The sequence below is a fragment of the Macaca thibetana genome, chromosome 14 (genome assembly GCF_024542745.1).
Source record: "Macaca thibetana thibetana isolate TM-01 chromosome 14, ASM2454274v1, whole genome shotgun sequence".
Taxonomy (NCBI): domain Eukaryota; kingdom Metazoa; phylum Chordata; class Mammalia; order Primates; family Cercopithecidae; genus Macaca; species Macaca thibetana.
In genome coordinates this window covers 15,250,292-15,269,327 of record NC_065591.1, presented here as the reverse complement: position 1 = coordinate 15,269,327, position 19,036 = coordinate 15,250,292, and the positions used below count along the sequence as shown (strand labels likewise).

Genomic DNA, 19,036 nt, shown 5'->3' with positions numbered 1-19,036 from the left:
TATTTGTTGTTGGTACCCTTGCACCTAGCACAGTGGTTGTATATGGTTGGTGCCAGTTGATATCCGTTGAAGGAATGACACCTTAGTAAAATAAGGATTATGTCATTAGGATAATTCTTTTTAAACATTTATGAAATGCCTACCATATGCCAAATGTTAAACTAAGTACGGATTTGAACAAACTCATGGTTGATAAAGAATGAATGTAATAGCCTCAAATGGCTTTAATGCAGCATCTGGGAAGGTCACATTGATATCTTCTTTTTGATCCTCACTTCCCTGGACTTTTCCATTGAAGGAATTTCCTTGATGTGTATACAGCTTTCATCTGAAGCCTACTCTGGCTGTTGGCTGGCTACACTCTGACCAAGAACCAGCCTCCCTCCTTACCTGGTGACATTGCGATTTCTCCTCTGGGGCAGGGAAGGATTTTGTAGCAGCATTTTGACTTCTCAAATAGGTTGACTTCTTGGTTTCCTCAGGACATTTTTTGCTGCAGACAGAGGAAGGGACCTACACACAAGAGGGGAGAGAGTGGAGGGGAGAGAGTGCTGGGGAGACTGCAGGGGGAATTGAGCAACATCTGTGCACTCAGGTCGTGGAGGAATAAGCCTCATCGTTTTCACTTACTGGGACCCTCTCTCTCTTCCTTTCTCTTACTCCTTCCCTTATTAAACCCCTCTTTATCACTTTTTCCTTTTCTTCTTTCATTTTCCTCTTCCTTCATTTCTTACTCAGATAATTAAAAATGTGTTCCATAGATCAGGTACTGTACAGAGTGTTAGGGAAACAGTGATGGGTAAGAATAAGCTCTTCGGGATTTTGAGTGTGGTGGGAAAACAAGACATCTTGCTGGCTGGAATTCTGGTTCTGCCCTTGCTGGTTTGGGTGTCTTGGGCTTAACCTCTCTAAGCTTCAGGTGCCTCTTCAATAAAATGGAGATGTAGATGGGGCACCCCTAATTTGAAAATCTGAAATCTGGAATGCTCCAAAATCCAAAACTTTTTGAGTGTCAACATGATGCCTCCAAAACTTTTTGAGTGTCAACATGTCAACATGTGGAAAATTCCACACCTGACTTGACATACAAAAACTTTGTTTCATGCACAACATAGTTAAAAATATTGTAAAAAATTACCTTCAGACTATGTGCATAAGGGGTATATGAAACATAAATGAATTTTGTATTTAGCCTTGATCCTATCCCTAAGATATCTCCTTATGCATATGCAAATATTTCAAAATCTGAAAAAAATCTGAAATCCAAAACACTTCTGGTCCCAAGCAATTCGGATAAGGGATACTCAAGTTGTAGAATTAATATGTATTTTTTTTTTTTTTTTTTGAGACAGGACCTCACTCTGTCACCAAGGCTGGAGTGCAGTGGCATGATCTTGGCTCACTGCAACCTCCGCCTCCCGGGTTCAAGTGATTCTCCTGCCTCAGCCTCCCGAGTAGCTGGGATTACAGGTGCATGCCACTACCGCTGGGCCAATTTTTGTATTTTTAGTAGAGACAGGGTTTCACCATGTTGGCCAGGCTGCTCTCAAACTCCTGACCTCAAATGATCCACCTGTCTTGGCCTCCCAAAGTGCTGGGATCACAGACATGAGCCACCGTGCCTGGTCGTAATAATATGTATTTTGAAGATGGTGTGGGGATTAAATAAGATGAGGCAAGTGAAGTCCATATCACAGTGACCAGCATTGTGAGTGCACAACAAATGCTAGTGAGCTGGGATCATATTCTGGAGTGTTAACTGAAGAGTTTGTCTTTCACCCTGGGCTCGTCAAATCCGTTTGTTTATATTTAAGGGACTAATTTTCGCCCAGCCCCAACAGAACTGGGCCATCCACAGTGAATCAGAAACAAAGACTACAGACACTAGCTAAGCCTCAGCACCACTCAAGGGTTCCTTGAGTCCAGGGTGTCTAAACCTCAGCACTACTGACACTGGGGCTGGATAATTCTTTGTTATGGAGAACTGTCCTGTGCATCTTTGGGCATTTAGCAGCAACCTTGGCCCCTGCCCACCGGATGCCAGCAGCACTCACTCCCTCAAGTTGTGACAACCAAAATTGTCTCCATACATTGCCATTGTCCCGTGAGAGGCAAAATCACTCCAAGTTGGGAGCAACTGAGATTCAGATCGTGCTTGCAGAATGAGTTTCCTTAGAAAGGTCTGATACAGGGATTCTGTGGTCTGGGGAAGGAGAAGCGAGTGAGAAGGTAAGTACCTGGGCTGTGAGATACCTGAAACAGTACTGAGTGAAGATCTCAACAGGCGGGGTCAGCCCCTTGCCTGCGGGGCGATGATGCTAATTTCAGCTGCCTTGTTCTTCAGCAACTTTGTTCCCTCCTCTCAGGGTGGGATGATTTGGACTTTGAGGTGTGATAGTCGTGGGAATAAAAAACCATATGCCTGACTAAGGTGAGACCGGTGGGAACAAGTTTGAAATCACAGAGAAAAGAGATAGAACATATTATACCAGTTACAGTCATTTTCTTACTCTTTTCATAGAGGTAGGTGAAAAATGCTATAGCTGCTCAGTGAAGGGAGTGTTTAACCCTGCCTACACGAGTTAGAGGAAACTGCAGGAGGCGTGATGATAGTTGAGATGTAACTGCACTTAAATTAGAATTTCCTGGCCAGACGTGGTGGCTGACACCTGTAACTCCAGCACTTTGGGAGGCTGAGGTGGGTGGATCGTCTGAAGTCAGGAGTTTGAGACCGGCCTGGCCAACATGGTGAAACCCCATCTCTACTAAAAATACAAAAAATTAGCTGGGCGTGGTCATGGGTGCCTGTAATCCCAGCTACTCTGGAGGCTGAGGCAGGAGAATCACTTGAACCTGGAAGGCAGAGGTTGCAGTGAGCCGAGATCATGCCATTGCATTCCAGCCTGGGCAACAAGAGCGAATCTCCATCTTAAAAAAAAATTAAAAAAAAAAAAAAAAAAAAGAATTTCTCCCTCTGGTGATCTTAGATACTTAGGGGTCTGGAAAATGACTAATGGGATTCCATGGGTTATTTTCCACTGCTTAAAAAAGCTCAGCATCGATTGCCTATTTCTTGACATAAGTCTGCAAGGCTAAAGCAGTAACATCTCCAGGTGTCTGGAGTTGACTATCTCAGGATAAACCTGAATTGGCAACTGTATGTAATTTACTTTCCCATTGGCTCATGAGTTATCTTTGCCTTTAGCAAGGTTCCTAATTTTGGGAGACAGGGAGTTTGGAAGGTTTTATTTTCTGAACAGCCTCAGAGTTGTGTAAGTCAATAATCCACCCCTTTTTGACCCAGTATCCTAAGTGAGTTCAATATGACAAATACTCCTGGAGCTTGAAATGTGAGAGGTGCTGTGTGGTCTTGGTTCTTAGGGTGCTGTCAGCTCTAATCTTTAAGAGTCCTTCTGCCCAGACAATTGCGCTGTCATCGAACAGAATATCTTTTCCAGAAGGTGCTCTGAAGTCAAAGTGTCCAACAATGGCTGTCCTTCCTGACAGGTCTGGGAGAACATAGATGTTTTTAACATCAAACGTTGTCAGCACTTCCCCATCTTTGGTGAAGAAAACCTCTTCTTGGGCTTTGGTGGCGAAGTTAACCTTTCAGGCATAATGGAGCACCTGAGAGAGGGATGGAAGATAACAGTAAAGAAATTGATTAGGAGTAGCTGGGCGCAGTGGCTCACACTGGTAATCCCAGCACTTTGGGAAGCTGAGGCAAGCAGATCACAAGGTCAGGAGTTCAAGACCAGCCTGGCCAACATGGTGAAACCCCATCTCTACTAATGATAGAAAAAAAAAATTAGCCAGGCGTGGTGGTGGGCACCTGTAATATCCCAGCTACTCAGGAGGCTGAGCCAAGAGAATCACTTGAACCCAGAAGGTGGAGGTTGTGTGAGCCAAGATCTCACCACTGCACCCCAGCCTGGTGACAGAGCGAGACTCTGTCTCACATTAGGAGCCTTTCCTCCACATCACTGGACAGTTCTCCCATATCTATGCTTGTTGGTGCCTTGGAGGGAGGCATCTTATCTCTGCACACTTTATGAAAAGAGTTCTGTTTTCTCATGTTCCAAGTTTGTGTTAATCTATATGGACCAGGGTAGGGAAGTGAAAGTCAAGATAATGGCAATCTGAAACATTAGGCCTTGCCTAAGACTGATTCACAGATAGGCTGGTCTTATGAATAGAAACCTATCCAATTTTTTACAATCCATCCATACAAATTACTTAGCATCCTTCTTTGTGCCAGATAGGATTGGTACCTAGGATAGAAAACTCAGTCCTGCCTGAAGACACAAAGAAGTGTGGCTGATAAAAAAATGTGTTTTGACTAAAAGCAGATAAGGATTTGTGAATTACCCTGATTTGATCGTTACATATTGTATACGTGTACCGAAATATCACACTGTATCTCATGAATATGAACAATTATTTCAATATATCAATTAGGCCGGGCATGGTGGCTCACAGCTGTAATCCTAACCCTTTAGCAGGCCGAGGTCAGGAGTTCGAGACCAGCCTGGCCCATCTCTCCAAAAAAAAAAAAAAGAAATTAGCTGGGCATGGTGGCACATGCCTGTGGTCCCAGCTACTTGGGAGGCTGAGACAGAAGAATTGCTTGAACCCAGGAGGCGGAGGGTGCAGTGAGCTGAGATCGTGTCACTGCACTCCAGCCTGGGTGACAGAGCAAAACTCCATCTCAAAAAAAAAAAAAAAAAAATATATATATATATATATAAATAAAAATATTAAATTCACAGTAAGAAGTAAAAAGAAAGCAGATATAAACTAAGAAGTGTCTTTTCAGTGTATTCTAAACTCTTCATGGCTGAGACACTCTTGGATTATGTGACTATCAAAACCCTGTCATCATTCTTTTTGGGAACAGCTTAAATAGCAGAAAAGGGAGTTTGCACCAATATTTCCCCATCTCCTTCATCCTCCATCCCCCATCCCATGGCAACCACCAATTCTGGGGATCTAACGTCCACTATAGTGACTGTAGTTAATAATACAGTATTGTTTACTTGAAATTTGATAAATGGTGACTATGGGTGGTGATGGATGTGTTAATTAGTTTGATTTTGGTAACCATTACACAATGTAGATGCGTATCAAATCATCACATTGTGCCCCATGAATACATATAATTTTATTTGTTAATTATACCTGAACAAAGCTGAAAAAGAAAGAGTAGAAAAAGGAAGATAGGCAGAGTGCCTTCAGGAATCCCTCTAGTGACTTTAGATCCAGCGGCTTGATCTTTTGACATCTTTGGAAAAGGTGGGATTGGCTTTGATTTTGTGATTAGGAAAAGAGGTGGTCATCTTTTCCAGAAACCTGGAACTCTTTAAGAAGACCTTTGAAGTTCTTTATAATAGAGCTCCTACCCACCTTTCCAACCTTTCCTTCTACTGTTCTTTTCCTTTGGCCATCCCATGCTTTGAATTAGCTGGATCACTTTCCCACTCCTGCACGTGCCATTTTTACCAATACCAATACCAATATTTTTGCTTATTCTTTCAACTACAATGTAAACATCTTGAGGCAAGCACACATTTTGTACATTTCTGTATCCCTCATTGCTCCAAGTACATGAAAATACTTGTGTTTAGTATATAAAGTGCATGAAAACACAAGTGCTTAGTAAATACTTGTGACATAAAAATGCATGCTTTGAGGCCAAGTGTGGTGGCTTATGCCTGCAATCCCAGGCTGAGATGGGTGGATCGCTTGAGGTCAGAAGTTTGAGACCAGCCTGGCCAACATGGTAAAACGCCGTCTGACTAAAAATTCACCAGGCATGGTGGTGCGTGCCTGAAGTCCCAGTTACTTGGGAGGCTGAGGCAGAAGAATCACTTGAACTCAGGAGGTGGAGGTTGCAGTGAGCTGAGATTGCACCATTGCACTCCAGCCTGCGCGACAGAGCAAGACTTTGTCTCAAACAACAACAACAAGAACAACAAAACACAATTACTTTTGCACCAATCAAAGATGTGTGTGTGTGTGTGTGCGCGTGTGTTGAACTGTGCTATGAAAGTTCATAAGAACTAGAGGATGAAGTTTGAGCAAATGACTTGGTTGGGAGCAGAACTGGTTCTAGAGTCCTGAGCCAAGATTCCTGGTGACATTCCTCACTCTATCTGAATCAATGATGCGACTTTGTAGATCTTGCTCTACATCTTAATTTTCTCATCTGTAAAAAGGGGACCTACACAATAGGGTTATCTTGAAAATTAAATGCATTAATACATAAAAGTGCTTAGCATGTTACTCAATATAAAAAACATGAAAAAGGTGTTAGCTATTATTTTTCTTACAGCCTTTAAGAACTCATCCTACATAAGCACCAATGAAATTACCTAAAAGCCATCTTAAAGAAGCTGAGCCTAGTTTGAAGATCTTTGCCATGGTTTGATGTTTGTGTCCCCTCTAAAATTCATGTTGAAACTTAATTATCAATGTGGTGGTACTATGAGGTGGGGCATTTCGGAGGTGATTAAGTCACCCTCATGAATGAATTAGTTCTTTGAAAAAAGGGCTGGAGGAGGCTGGATGTGGTGGCTCACATCTGTAATCCCAGCACTTTGGGAGGCTGAGGCAGGAGGATCGCTTGAGACCAGGAGTTTTAGACTAGTCTGGGCACCATAGTGAAACCCCATGTTTGCAAAAAATACAAAAAAATTTAGCCAGGCATGGTGGCATATGCCTGTAGTCCCAGCTACTCAGGAGGCTGAGGTAGGAGGATTGATTGCCTGAACCTGGGAGGTCGAGGCTGCAGTGAGCCATGATCGCACCACTGCACTGCAGCCTGGGCAACAGAGCAAGATTCTATCTCTACAAAAAAAAAAAAAAAAAAAAAAAAAAAAAAAAATGGCTGGAGGTAACTACTAACTTAGGCCCTTTTGCCCTTCTATCTTCAGCCATGTGAGGCAGCAAGAAGGCCCTTACCAGCCACTGCATGCTGGTGCCTTGATCTTGGACTTCTCAGCCTCCTGAACTGTAGGAAATATATTTCTGTTATTCATAAGTTACCCAGTCTGTGCTACTTTGTTATAGCAGCACCAATGGACTGAGACAGCCTTCTTTTAATATTAAAAAGGATTTTTGCTCTACTTTGACTTTATTACTAAAACTTTGCATGGCTATTTGCAATATGTGCTTAATGTTGAACAACTGGCTCTCTTCTGAAGCCAGGATTTTTGGTGTTTGCTGATTTCCCTGGTGTAAATACTCCCACTATGGCCAGGTTGAAGCTACCAGTGGTTTAACAAATGACTTGCACAATTCCTGAAAATTTAACAATTGACCTTCGCTGTCAGAGCCAGTTCCCTCTGTTGGACCTAGACCCCTGGTATCTTTACTAAGATGTCTTATGAATGCTATGAAGAGGCAGCTGTCACCACCTCCCTTCCTTCTGCTGGAGATTTTCTAGGCCACAGGTTGGCAAACTATTGCCTGTTGGCCAAAGCTAGTCTGCCACCTATTTTTTGTGTGATGTGTGAATTAATAATGACTTTTACATTTTTAAATAGTTGAAAAAAAAGAAGAGTACTTTATGATACATGGAAAATACACGAAACTCCTATTTTAGTGTTTATAGATAAAGTTTTATTGAACACAATCAGATTGATTTGTTTGGGGATTTTCTATGGCTGCATTTGCACTACAACGGCAGAGTTGAGTAGTTGTGACAGAGACTGCATGGTTTGAAAATCCTAAAATACTTACTATCTGGCTCTTTACTGAGAAAATTTTGCTGACCGTCTAGTCCATTAGTTGCTACTTTTTAAGAAAAATCTTCTTTTCCAAGTAAAATCTTATGCTTCATACTAATATATTAGGCAGAGAAAACAGAGCATCTCTGGTTGGTATAGGCAGCTATGGGGTCCAGAGCCCCATCCCCAAGCCTCTTCCTGCCTGAAGAACTGTTCCATCAGCTGGGGCACCTAAGTCTCCCTGTAGAACTCTGAGGCTCCAAGGAACAGACAGTAAAAATTACTGATCTGCGCTCACCTTCCATGGTTATAAAATTCAGAGATTTTTTTTTTTTTTTTTTATTTTTTAGATGGAGTTTCACTCTGTCACCCAAGCTGGAGTGCAGTGGTGCCATCTCGGCTCACTGCAACTCTGCCTCCCAGGTTCAAGCGATTCTCGTGCCTCAGTCTCCTGAGTAGCTGGGACTATAGACACACATCATTATGCCTGGCTAATTTTTCTATTTTTAGTAGAGACAGAGTTTCACCATGTCAGCCAGGCTGGTCTTGAACTCCTGACTCGAGGTGATCCACCTGCCTCCCAAAGTGCTGGGATTACAGGTGTGAGCCACCGTGCCCAGCCCAAGGTCTTTTTGATTAAAGTACCTAATGACCAGAGAGGAAAAGAGACCTCGAACACAGAGAAGGCTGATGATTAGGCCAAGCACTCAGGCTCAGCTCTTCCTCTAGCTGAAAACCCAGTGCTTTTCTCTTGGTGTTGCTGGTTGAGGCCTTTGTCCTCTGAACTCTATCTCATCTCTTTGAGCTTGTTCCAGCATTACCTCTCTTACTATGAGGAGAAGACCACCTAAACTTCCCTTCCGGTCCTTGTCCGTGAGCAGCCCATGAAGAATGGGTGTCGGTGCTGGATTGCATATTCTACATTGCAGATTTACCAGTTTTCTAACTTGGTGGTTAACTCTTTCCTACTGTGAATCTCATATGGTCTTTGTTGCATGTTAGCATTGGCATGTAGTGGCTGGATGTCAGGACAATTGCGTTCTCTTCCAGCTCTGCCACTCTTTTTCTGTGATCTCCCTGCTTCGTGTTGGACCAGCAGATTTCTAAGGCCCTTGGCTGTTTTGATGTCATCACCATTATTAGCAGCAGCGTCAAACCACCTGGATAAAGCTGTAACCCATAATATGCACTAATCACCAGCCAGCATTTGTATGCATGATCTCTTATTTTCATAACGACCCACAATGTATATATTATTATATACTCAATCTACACAGGAGAGAGCTGAAGCTCAGGAAAGGTAAGTGACAAGGCCCCAGAGAAATCCCATATTGAGATTTGAGTCCAAATCACTTCGGTTCTAAATTTGATCTTCCTTTCATTAGGCTACACTGCCTCTCTGCTAGTCCAAGGCTCACAGAAAGCTGGAATGGACAGGGACTGGGAAAGGCTTCTTGGCCGCTCACGTGAGAAGGCCTGGCTTCCCACGCATTGGCATACGTGCCTCCCAGGAACGGTCCCTCTCTCGGACAGCAGGACATCAAGTTCGGATGGGCGACCCACAGGGCTTTGGCTGCCAGGTGGGCTTGGTAAATGGCAGTTAGATCCGGAAGTTTGAAGGCAGATAGGTGGGCAGTGGTCATGTTCTCCAGCCCTGTGCGATGCCAAGCCCCTTCTCTGGCACTTTGGATGGAAGTCCCAAATCCAGACCCCCTGCATCCCTGCAGCTCCTCCCACAGCTTCCTCATCAGACTGTTGCCTGGTTACGGGGCTGGGCACAGCGCCAACAGGAAATCCCTAAAGATAGGTATTATTCCTAAGTGGATGGTCAGGCTCGAGCTGCCGTTCAGCAACTCATGGGCTTTGGGACCCAGCACTGAGGGGTTAAATGCGAAGGAGGTGGGAAAGATCCACGTCCTTCCAGTCACATTGTTTCCCTGAAGGGCTCCCACCAGGAGTCTGAAGTGAAAACGGTAGCAGTCATAGATGACCATGGCGGCAGGCGTTTGGGTGATGATGTTCGCCGCGCTGTTGATGCTGTCATCTACACTGTTGATCTCTGAGAAGGCCACGCAGCCACCCTCGTCCCCGATCTGCTTCTGCAGCTGTTGCTCCAGCCACTCAAAGTTGCTATTGTCAGAACTGACCAGGCCTACCCAGGTCCTGTTAAAGTAACTCAAGAGCTTGGCCAGGACCCAGGGCTGGTGGGTGCTGCTGGGCACTGTGCGGAGGAAGGATGGGAACTGGAAACAGTTGGAGAACTGGGGGCGCTGAGATCCATGGCTGATCTGGGGGAAGGAACAGGGCTGTACATTCCTGGCCTGAACACACTTGCTCAGGATCCACAAATGCTCTCACCAGCCTTGTAATTTGGCCTCATTTTTCCCTCTCTGCCTTTTATTTCTAATTATTATCTCACTGGCCTTTGATATATGCTGTTTCCAGGTCCTTCAAAAGCCTGTAGGCTCAGGCCTAAGAAACCAATTGACGTTTTTAGAAAGGAATGCAGTGGACTAAAGAATGCCAACATATCTTCCAGTGGGTGGGAGAAGCAGAGAGGTAAAGATGTGCTAACGGCTTTGTTTCTCTCTATACATTGTGTAATTCTTGGCATTATTTGAAAGATAAAGGCTCAAGTGAATTAAAAACTTGTATAATTGTTAATAGAATAAAAACAAGATATATAAATTCCAAAGCAGCAGAAGAAAAACAATTGAAAAAAATGATCAAATTAAAAAAAATTCAGGGCCGGGCACAGTGGCTCATGCCTGTAATCCCAGCACTTTGGGAGGCTGAGGCGGGCAGATCAGTTGAGGTCAGGAGTTTGAGACCAGCCTGGCCAGCATAGTAAAACCCTGTCTCTACTAAAAGTACAAAAATTAGCCGGGTATGGTGGTGCATGCCTGTAATTCCAGTTACTTGGAAGGCTGAGGCAGAAGAATTGCTTGAACCCGGGAGACAGAGGTTGCAGTGAGTCAAGATTGCGCCACTGTACTCCTGCCTGGGTGACTGAGTGAGACTCTGTCTCAAAAAAAAAAAAAAAAAAAAAAAAAAAAAAAAAAAAGGAAAAGGAGAAAGCATAAGAACTAGAAAACTAAATAAAAATCTCTATTATTTCTATTATAGAAAGCAATGACCCAGCATAATAAATAGAAATTATATAAGAGGGCAGGATAGCATCAAACCATATCAGCAGTCAGCTTAAATGATAGGTTACATTACCCTACTTAAGAATAGTGTGCTGTATTCTCTACTTGCCTGTCTCGATGCACTCTCCAGGCTTCTCTGTAATAGCTCTGAGCTCCAGAAGGGTTGATCTTTGTGGATTGTGTCAAAGGCCTGCCCTGCCCTCTGCCTTCTGGTAAGAGGCTTGATGGGAGACTGGGGGTAGGAGGAAAGTGAGGTTGAGGGTATTCATTTCTCCCTGCTCAGCCATGGGTGGGCAGTGGCTGCCTTCCTCAGCTCTGCTTCCTCCCCAAAGGATGGAAACAGCTTCCTACTGTGGCTGTCCTCCAGCTGTTTCACCCTTACCCCTTTCCACTCCTTCAAAAGCAGCCCCTTCATCTGGGTTTTTCTTTTTCAAAGGTAAAGAGGGGAGAATTGAGCTCTCCTGTCACAGGGCAGCTGAGTAAAGATTTTGACTATAATAGATGGGAAATTTTCAAACTGGATAAAAATCAAGCTGGTTATTTGCTATTTAGAAGAAACACAAGTAAAGCAAAATCACGAGAAAATCTAGTATCAGGGGATGGGTAACATAAAAATCTTAGGTGAGCTCACTTGACCCGGAGGCTCTCCAGCCCTCCTGCCTAAGGAAAGCTGGGAGGCTTTTGGAGCAGAGGGGAAGGGGTTGTCTGTGCAGAGTGTGATTTCTGGTGGGCAGAGCTAGCAGGTGCCCATATGATGTATTACGTTTTCTTTAACCTGTTTATTAGCAGAAAACTTTTCAGGAGCTGTGGTCAGGAGTTCAAGACCAGCCTGGCCAGCATGGCGAAACCCTGTCTCGACTAAAAGTACAAAAAGTAGTGGTGTGTGGTGGCTCATGCCTGTAATTCCAGTTACTTGGAAGGCTCTGCTATGGTCAGTTGGGTATTAAACTTAAGAAACAGTCATGAAATTAAGAGAGTACTTTTTGGGCCGGGCGCGGTGGCTCAAGCCTGTAATCCCAGCACTTTGGGAGGCCGAGACTGGCGGATCACGAGGTCAGGAGATCGAGACCATCCTGGCTAACATGGTGAAACCCCGTCTCCACTAAAAAATAAAATAAAAAACTAGCCGGGCGAGGTGGCAGGCACCTGTAGTCACAGCTACTCGGGAGGCTGAGGCAGGAGAATGGCGTAAACCTGCGAGGTGGAGCTTGCAGTGAGCTGAGATCCGGCCACTGCACTCCAGCCTGGGCGATAGAGCGAGACTCCGTCTCAAAAAAAAAAAAAAAAAAACAACAAAAAAACAAAGAGTACTTTTTTTTTTTTTTTTGATAGAGGAGGATAAGAACAAAACACAGTATGCCCTGTTTATTGAGGAGTCCCATGCCTGCTGTACAGCCTTCCCTGATCCCTGTTCCTCAAGCTGAGATCTAGTTCTCAATTCTTGGTTCATGCCAGCCCTGGGTTCATCACCTTCATCACGTCATCACTGAGCTCTTTCTACTGCAGACCGTTCGAGTTTGTGCCTTTTCCTCTCCAATCAGATTCTAAGCAGGATCCATTCAATTTATCTTAGTTGTGAGTGCATGAGTGAATGCCTGTTCTTTTCTCTTCTCTCCTGCTCATCTTCTTCCTGCTTTCCTTCCCCTACAGGCTCCTCAGGTCTATGCAGGGACTCGCTGTCAGACTTTTCCCAGCCTACCATAAGGAAGCTGTCCTACTAGATATGTGCAGACAAGTTATTTTACTTCAAAGTTTTTGGCGAGTCTTTGGCCCTATATTGGGCAAAATTACACAGAGGATGTGGGAGCCAGCTTTTCTCCAAAGATAACTGCTCCTTCCAGGCTTGCATTGTATCATCATTATCACTAATAGCAATTCCAAGTAACAGTCATTGAGGGTTTGTTAAGTAGCAGGCCCTGGTTATTCCGTTGTTAATATCCACAATGACTCTAAGAGGCAGATACATTATTATTAACCTTTGTTACCTCGTTTTATAGATGAGGAATGTGACGCTCAGACAGATGACTCAATTTGTCAAGGTCACATAATCAGAAAGTAGCGTTCGTTCGTAAGATCCAGGTTTTCTGACTGTCGAGCCAGTGCCCCTTGTCATTTCTAGCTCTTTGGCTTCCCAGCCCACCTCTGTCCAGTGATCTCTGTTGGTGAGTTGTGTGAAATGAGGTGGGTCCTTTGATTTTTAGGGACTCTGGGGTTTTGGAAAACCAGAGTCGGCAACAGCAAGGGCTATTGCAAAATGCTCAAGAATTTCTTAAGATGTAACACATTTGGAGTTTCCTTGGATATTTAGTAAGTTACAGGTAGCACTTAGCGTATGTTAAGCATTGAGCTGCTGGTGGTGGTTACAATCTACTTTGTAGTTTCAGAAATGTCTCAGTTCACACCCATTCAATGGATGGGTGCTGAACAACAGTTACATGCCAGTTCATATACTCATATAAGCAAGACCAAGTTGCCAATCTCAAAGATGTCCTGGTGAGTGGTGCATGAGCAACAAGATGATGTCATAGTTTCAAGAAAGAGGAACTCACCCAGAAATGACTGACATAGATGAGACTGGTGCAGGCTTCCCAAAATCATTGCCAAGACCAGACACCACTTACTAAGAGTGAGAAATATAACTTTCCATGTAACCAACATTGTGTTGGCTGGTCAGTGTATTCTCTTCCTACAGTAAGCCTCTATCTGAAGTTAAATTATTCTCAGAAGGATTATCCATGAGGCTAGCATTGTGGCACAAAGAAATAACTGGACCATTGTGGCTCTGAAGTCAGACCTGCCTAGACAGAGTTCAGCTCAGCTGAGACATCCTCTCCCTTGTAAAGGACAGAAACACCCAGGTAGGCTGAGCCATTTTTTAGTTGATTGGGTTATCACCTATCTAGGAGAGAGACTCCCTTAGTTACATTCCAGTCCTAAGGATATGCCTGGCTTACCTCCCACATCTCCCCAGCATGAAGCCCAAGGGTCCTTTGTGAAGAGGTTAACTTTGGCAATTTCAATTCATTTTCCTAAGGATCAGCCTTGGAGGTCACACACTCCTAGGTCTAGAGCCCCTAAAACTGAACTCACTTAGGATGTAGGCATCTTCTCTCTAGCACTGTGGGGAGAATGGTCTTAGGTCTAACACTACCTGCTGTGCTGAATGAGACCTCAAAGCAGCCTGCAGGCATGGGCACTGTATTAATTTCATGCACTTCAACTTTTTTAGTTAAGGCAATCAAGATCTTAAGTGACTTATCTTCATGCCTTTGTAAGACTTCTCATGTAAACAAAAAACTAGAAAAAGCAATCCTGTCAATTAGATGTCTTGAGGTTTGACTTAGAAGACATCATTCTAAGCCGCTGTAACCTAACATTCTAATTTAGAGGCTTGAGGCTGCATGGTCCTGCCCTGAGTTCTTCCAAGAGAGGCCTTTTGAGAACCCTGTGGGTACCCCCGAGTTATGGTTATATGAATTCATGCTTGCCTTCTCTTCCAGAGTGTGAACATCCCTGAGGATAGGGCTATGGCCTCACCTGTGCCTCATGGTACATGTGACTATAGCACAGTTCCGTACACCACTAGTGGTGGTGTGCTCAGTAACATTTGGAAATAGTAACCAGTATAAAAAGAGGGAGCAGTTTTATTTAGGGCAGTTTCCCTCCTCTTTGCTTCTGCACTTTCTTTTACCCCTGGAATCAAGGTCCCTGGGTTTTAATCTCAAACTACTATTTATTAGCTATGTGACTTTGGACAAGTAACATTTCCTCTCAGCCTCGATGTCATCATCTGCAAAATGGGACTAATTATAGTGTCTATTTCATAGGGTTGTGAAGATTAAATGATATAATAAAAGAAGATAATATCAATAAGAAATACTGATATTGCACTTACTATAAGCAAGGCATTTTTCTAAATGTTTTACATGTATTAATTTATTTAATCTTAAGGATTTGAACACATGCAAAGGATCTAAAAATCACCTTTCTACTAATAGTAAATATCCAGTAAATGATAGATATAGTTATTATTAGTGTCACTCTCAGCTAATATTGCAGAAGAAAAAAAGCACGTGACAAACTCATTTCTACTAGGGCGTGAATGACTGACGATATGTACCTATCACTCCTCCTAGAGAATAAAATGTTTGCATCTAACTGGATATTTTTAATTGTGGCATTTGAGGCCTCAGTGGAATTTAGAAGGGAAGATATTTAATTTTTGGGGGAGCGAGTTTTAAAGGTCACAACAAGCAGTCAGGTATCTTTTAGGCATGTTAGGGGAAATAAATATTCTTCACCTGGGAAATAATTTCACAAACATTGCCTCCCTGCCTAACTGATTTAGTATATACTGAAGATCAAACAGAACTGGAATCTAGGCAAATGTTTCACAGAAACATCAAGAAATCCAGTGGAATAGTTTGTCACTTGTTCAACTTTCTGAATTTCTGGGAAGGCTGCAAAGGAGGAATGAGATGATCCTAGCCTGGGTTATAAATCTTAGATGCTGTCATCAGCCCTCAGATCATGGTTGGTTGGAGAGTGCAGGCCCTCCAGGCATTATCAGTCCTGGGGATTCCAGGCTGTTTAAGACATCAATAGGACAATTACGGGAGTTTAGCCCAAGTTTGCCAAATTTTTATTTTGCCACAAAAAAGTTCGTTGGAAAAATAAAACCACCATCTAAGGAGGGTTGGTGACCTCACACCAACATGTGCATACACTGTGTCATTTCTTCGTCATTCTGTTGCAAATCAGAGAAAGAGCACCACAAACCAGCACTAGTCCATGCATGGATCAGCATTCAGAAATGTTCTAGTCTAATACTCACCTCCTGTTTTGTAGAAAGGGGGAAATCCCAGGCCCAGAGAAGTAACCTTTTCGAGGTCGTTACTCCAATCTTTCTACCAGGCTGCACTTTGTCATTGTGTGCCCAGAGTATTTAAGTGGTTTTCTCTTTCCAGGCATGTCTCTCACCTGAGGGACCCTGTAGACGGAGAGCAGCTCAGCCAAGGGCTCTGAGTCCAGGAAGGTCATCCCTCCAGCCACTCCCAGGATATGTTGCTGGGAGCCACAAGCATAGTTGGTTGCGGATGGAAGCTGGTTGGACAGCAGGGCCAGGGTGCTCCCCAGAGCCTGGATCCCTGAGATGCAGGAGTCATAAATCTGCAGTCCCACCGTGACATTGGGCAGGAAGGCTTGGTTCCCTTCTGCCTCAGCCACAGCAAAGAGAGGGGACTCAGGGCATTCAGGAGAAGGAGGGCTTTGAATCTGAGAGAGGGTCAAGGACAGAGGGAGTTAGATTTGGTCAGTAACATTCTAAAGAGCTACAAAAATGAGCCCCAGGGAGTCCCTCCTTGGGAGGAGCAAAGGAGAGGTAGGACTGAATGTTAGATGTACATTTGCTTAAAGAAGCGTTGGGGGAGGGGATAATTCTGGAGATTAAGACACACACACACACAACACACACACACACACACACACACACAAGCAGATAGACTTAGAGAAAGGCTGCGGTTTCCTAGAGAAGGACAAGGAGACACACAGAACGACAGGTGGGCAGACAGACACACAAAGATTCATTGTCGTGCAAAGAGGCTAACAGCAATGGAGGCACATCAACAGCATCGGCTCTGCAAACTCAGACAGACACCTGACAGAGGGGCTATGAAGTAGATGGGACACATAAACAGGAAGACACATGGACTGGGATAGGAGATTCAGATGCAGAAACAGTCAGATACACACAGAGACAGGCACTCTGATGTAGAAGAGATAGGGACACAGGTGACACAGACACAGAGAGAGACTGGTAGTCAGATGGGCACAGGCCTAGGCAGACAGGCAGCTACCTGCACAGACAGACAGAAGCAGAGAGCGACGAACAGATGCAAAAGACACACGGCACAATGCCTTTGACAAAAACTCAGGCAGGAAGAACTAAGACAGACCTGGGGCAGGTGACATAGGAGTCTAGCTAAATACTTCCTGGGCATCTTTCTGCAGAGGAACTGCTGGCTCACAGATTGAAGTTTGGTTCAAAACCGATATACCTTGGAAACAGTTCAAATATTCATTAAAGCGGGGTTTGTGGGCTTGTGTTGCTGACAAAGGTGGGCCTGGGGCTACCTTCTCTGTGAATGTGTCCATGAAGATACATTTTGCCTCTCATGGCTTTAGTTGCCATGATTTTGAAACCATGCCCAGGCAGAAGTTGCTGGGCTTTGCTGTCCAGCAAATTTAAGGAGTGTTAGCATTGTGCAAAGGGGAGCACTGAGACCCAGAGAGAAAAAAGGCCTTGCTTTCAGTCTCTCAGCTGCTCAGAGAGAACGAGGACTAGAACAGACCCTCTAATGCCCAGGTGTGTGTTCCTTCTGCTGGGTCATGGCGCCTGTGACAGTGTCTTGAAGACACACAGCCCAGTGTGGATTCAGTCCCTCACTAAGACTTCCACCAACTTACACCTCACCAAACCCCCCAAGACTCTGAGGGGACTCACGGAGAGGGACACTGTTACCCCTTTAATATATCTCTCATGGAAGAAATTATGACCTTAGTATGTTAGAAAATGATCACTTAAGGCTGGGCGCGGTGGCTAACGCCTGTAATCCCAGCACTTGGGAGGCTGAGGCGGGCGGATCACAAGGTCAGGAAATTGAGATCATCCTGGCTAACACAGTGAAACCCCATCTCTACTGAAAATACAAAAAATTAGCCGGGCGTGGTGGCAGGCACCTGTAGTCCCAGCTACTCGGGAGGCTAAGGCGTGAACCCGGGAGGCGGAGGGTGCAGTGAGCTGAGATTGCACCACTGCACTCCAGCCTGGGCGACAGACCGAGAATCTGTCTTAAAAAAAAAAAAAAAAAGAAAAAAAAAGAAAATGATCACTTAGCATATGTGAATACTGGTCCCGGTTTTCACATTTCTTGACATTTTCCGTTTTAATCAAGCACCTTGATGTGTGGTTGAAAAGCTTCTGCTTACAGTTGCTAATGAGCTTCAGACAGGAGTGTGGGGGTGTTATCTCTTCAGTGTATTCTGCTGTATATATTGGTAACCAATAGATTAGTCTTCCAAATAACATGAGAGTCTCAGCTGTAAAGTTTAGCAGGTCAAAAAACATAGTTCTCAGATGATAACTCAAGGAATGTGGCTTCCTGGACATTTTTCTATCCCCGTTGATATTTCCTTCCGTGAACCTGTTCTTCTTGTAGACTCTTTAATACCATATGGAGGATCAGTAATTACTGCATTAAAATATGTGCTGTTCTCCAGGAAAGTTTAGATGTATCTGAAACCAGGAAATTTAATATGGTCAACCATATTTGTTGAAATGTATTAGAGAAAGTATTACCTTCTCTAAACCATACTGACAAAGATTTGCCCTAATGTTTTCATATGGTCCTCTCCATTTCTGGTTTTTCTTACCTGCCTTTCCTGAGCCATAAACTGTGTAACAGTTGATGCCTGTCTCATACACATATGCATCAAAATGAGCAGATGCTATCAGGAGGCTACCTTTTCCAGCAAATGGATCAAAATCAATATCACTTTCTCTTTTCCATAATTAGTCATGATGAATGACAAACCAGCATCCATGCTTGTATTTCCAATAAAGTGTCTCATTTTGACAGTGTATGACTCAATAAGCTCTCTCTGTCCATCTGTGATTTATCTACTATAATAAATATTATGTGAATTCATAGGGATGCAGTTTGGGTCCAAACCATAATTCTCCAAAATATAGAATATATGTTGTGGCATCTTTGAATTTGCAGAATTTAAATGGCAGAAATCCAGCTGCTTTATTCATTTGACTTTTTCTTCTTATGCCAATGTTTTATTACATGTATGAATCTTTATTTTATACATACAGTATGAATGTACAAATAGAACTTAGCACATACCATCCGTTTCGTAACATTTCTTACAATATCTTCAGAAAGAATGCTAAAAATCCAAAATGGCGACTTTCTGTAAGTTTCCTGTCTGCTGGTGAACTGACTTCCAAAAAGTGATAGCAAAGTCTTTATTTTAATTTTTTTTTTATTATACTTTAAGTTCTGGAATACATGTGCAGAACATGCAGGTTTGTTACATAGGTGTACATGTGCCATGGTGCTTTGCTGCACCCGCCAACCTGTCATCTAGATTGTA

At 43.7% G+C, this 19,036-nt stretch overlaps 3 protein-coding genes and 1 pseudogene across 3 annotated transcripts in view; 1 reads left to right on the top strand and 3 right to left on the bottom strand.

The window, feature by feature from the left end:
* Nucleotides 1-19,036, bottom strand: part of MED19 (mediator complex subunit 19) — a 751,866-nt gene that overhangs the window by 318,890 nt on the left and 413,940 nt on the right. The window lies entirely within an intron of this gene.
* The window catches only part of UBE2L6 (ubiquitin conjugating enzyme E2 L6), a 622,645-nt gene that overhangs the window by 482,189 nt on the left and 121,420 nt on the right, over nt 1-19,036 (bottom strand). The window lies entirely within an intron of this gene.
* The window catches only part of LOC126936107 (olfactory receptor 9Q1), a 125,312-nt gene that overhangs the window by 13,498 nt on the left and 92,778 nt on the right, over nt 1-19,036 (top strand). Inside the window, exon 2 of the mRNA XM_050758551.1 lies at nt 6,933-7,011. Within this exon, the coding sequence (XP_050614508.1) occupies nt 6,933-7,011 (79 nt within the window). The remainder of the gene's footprint in view (nt 1-6,932; nt 7,012-19,036) is intronic.
* LOC126935710 (tRNA (guanine(10)-N2)-methyltransferase homolog) lies at nt 9,491-18,912 on the bottom strand (annotated as a pseudogene).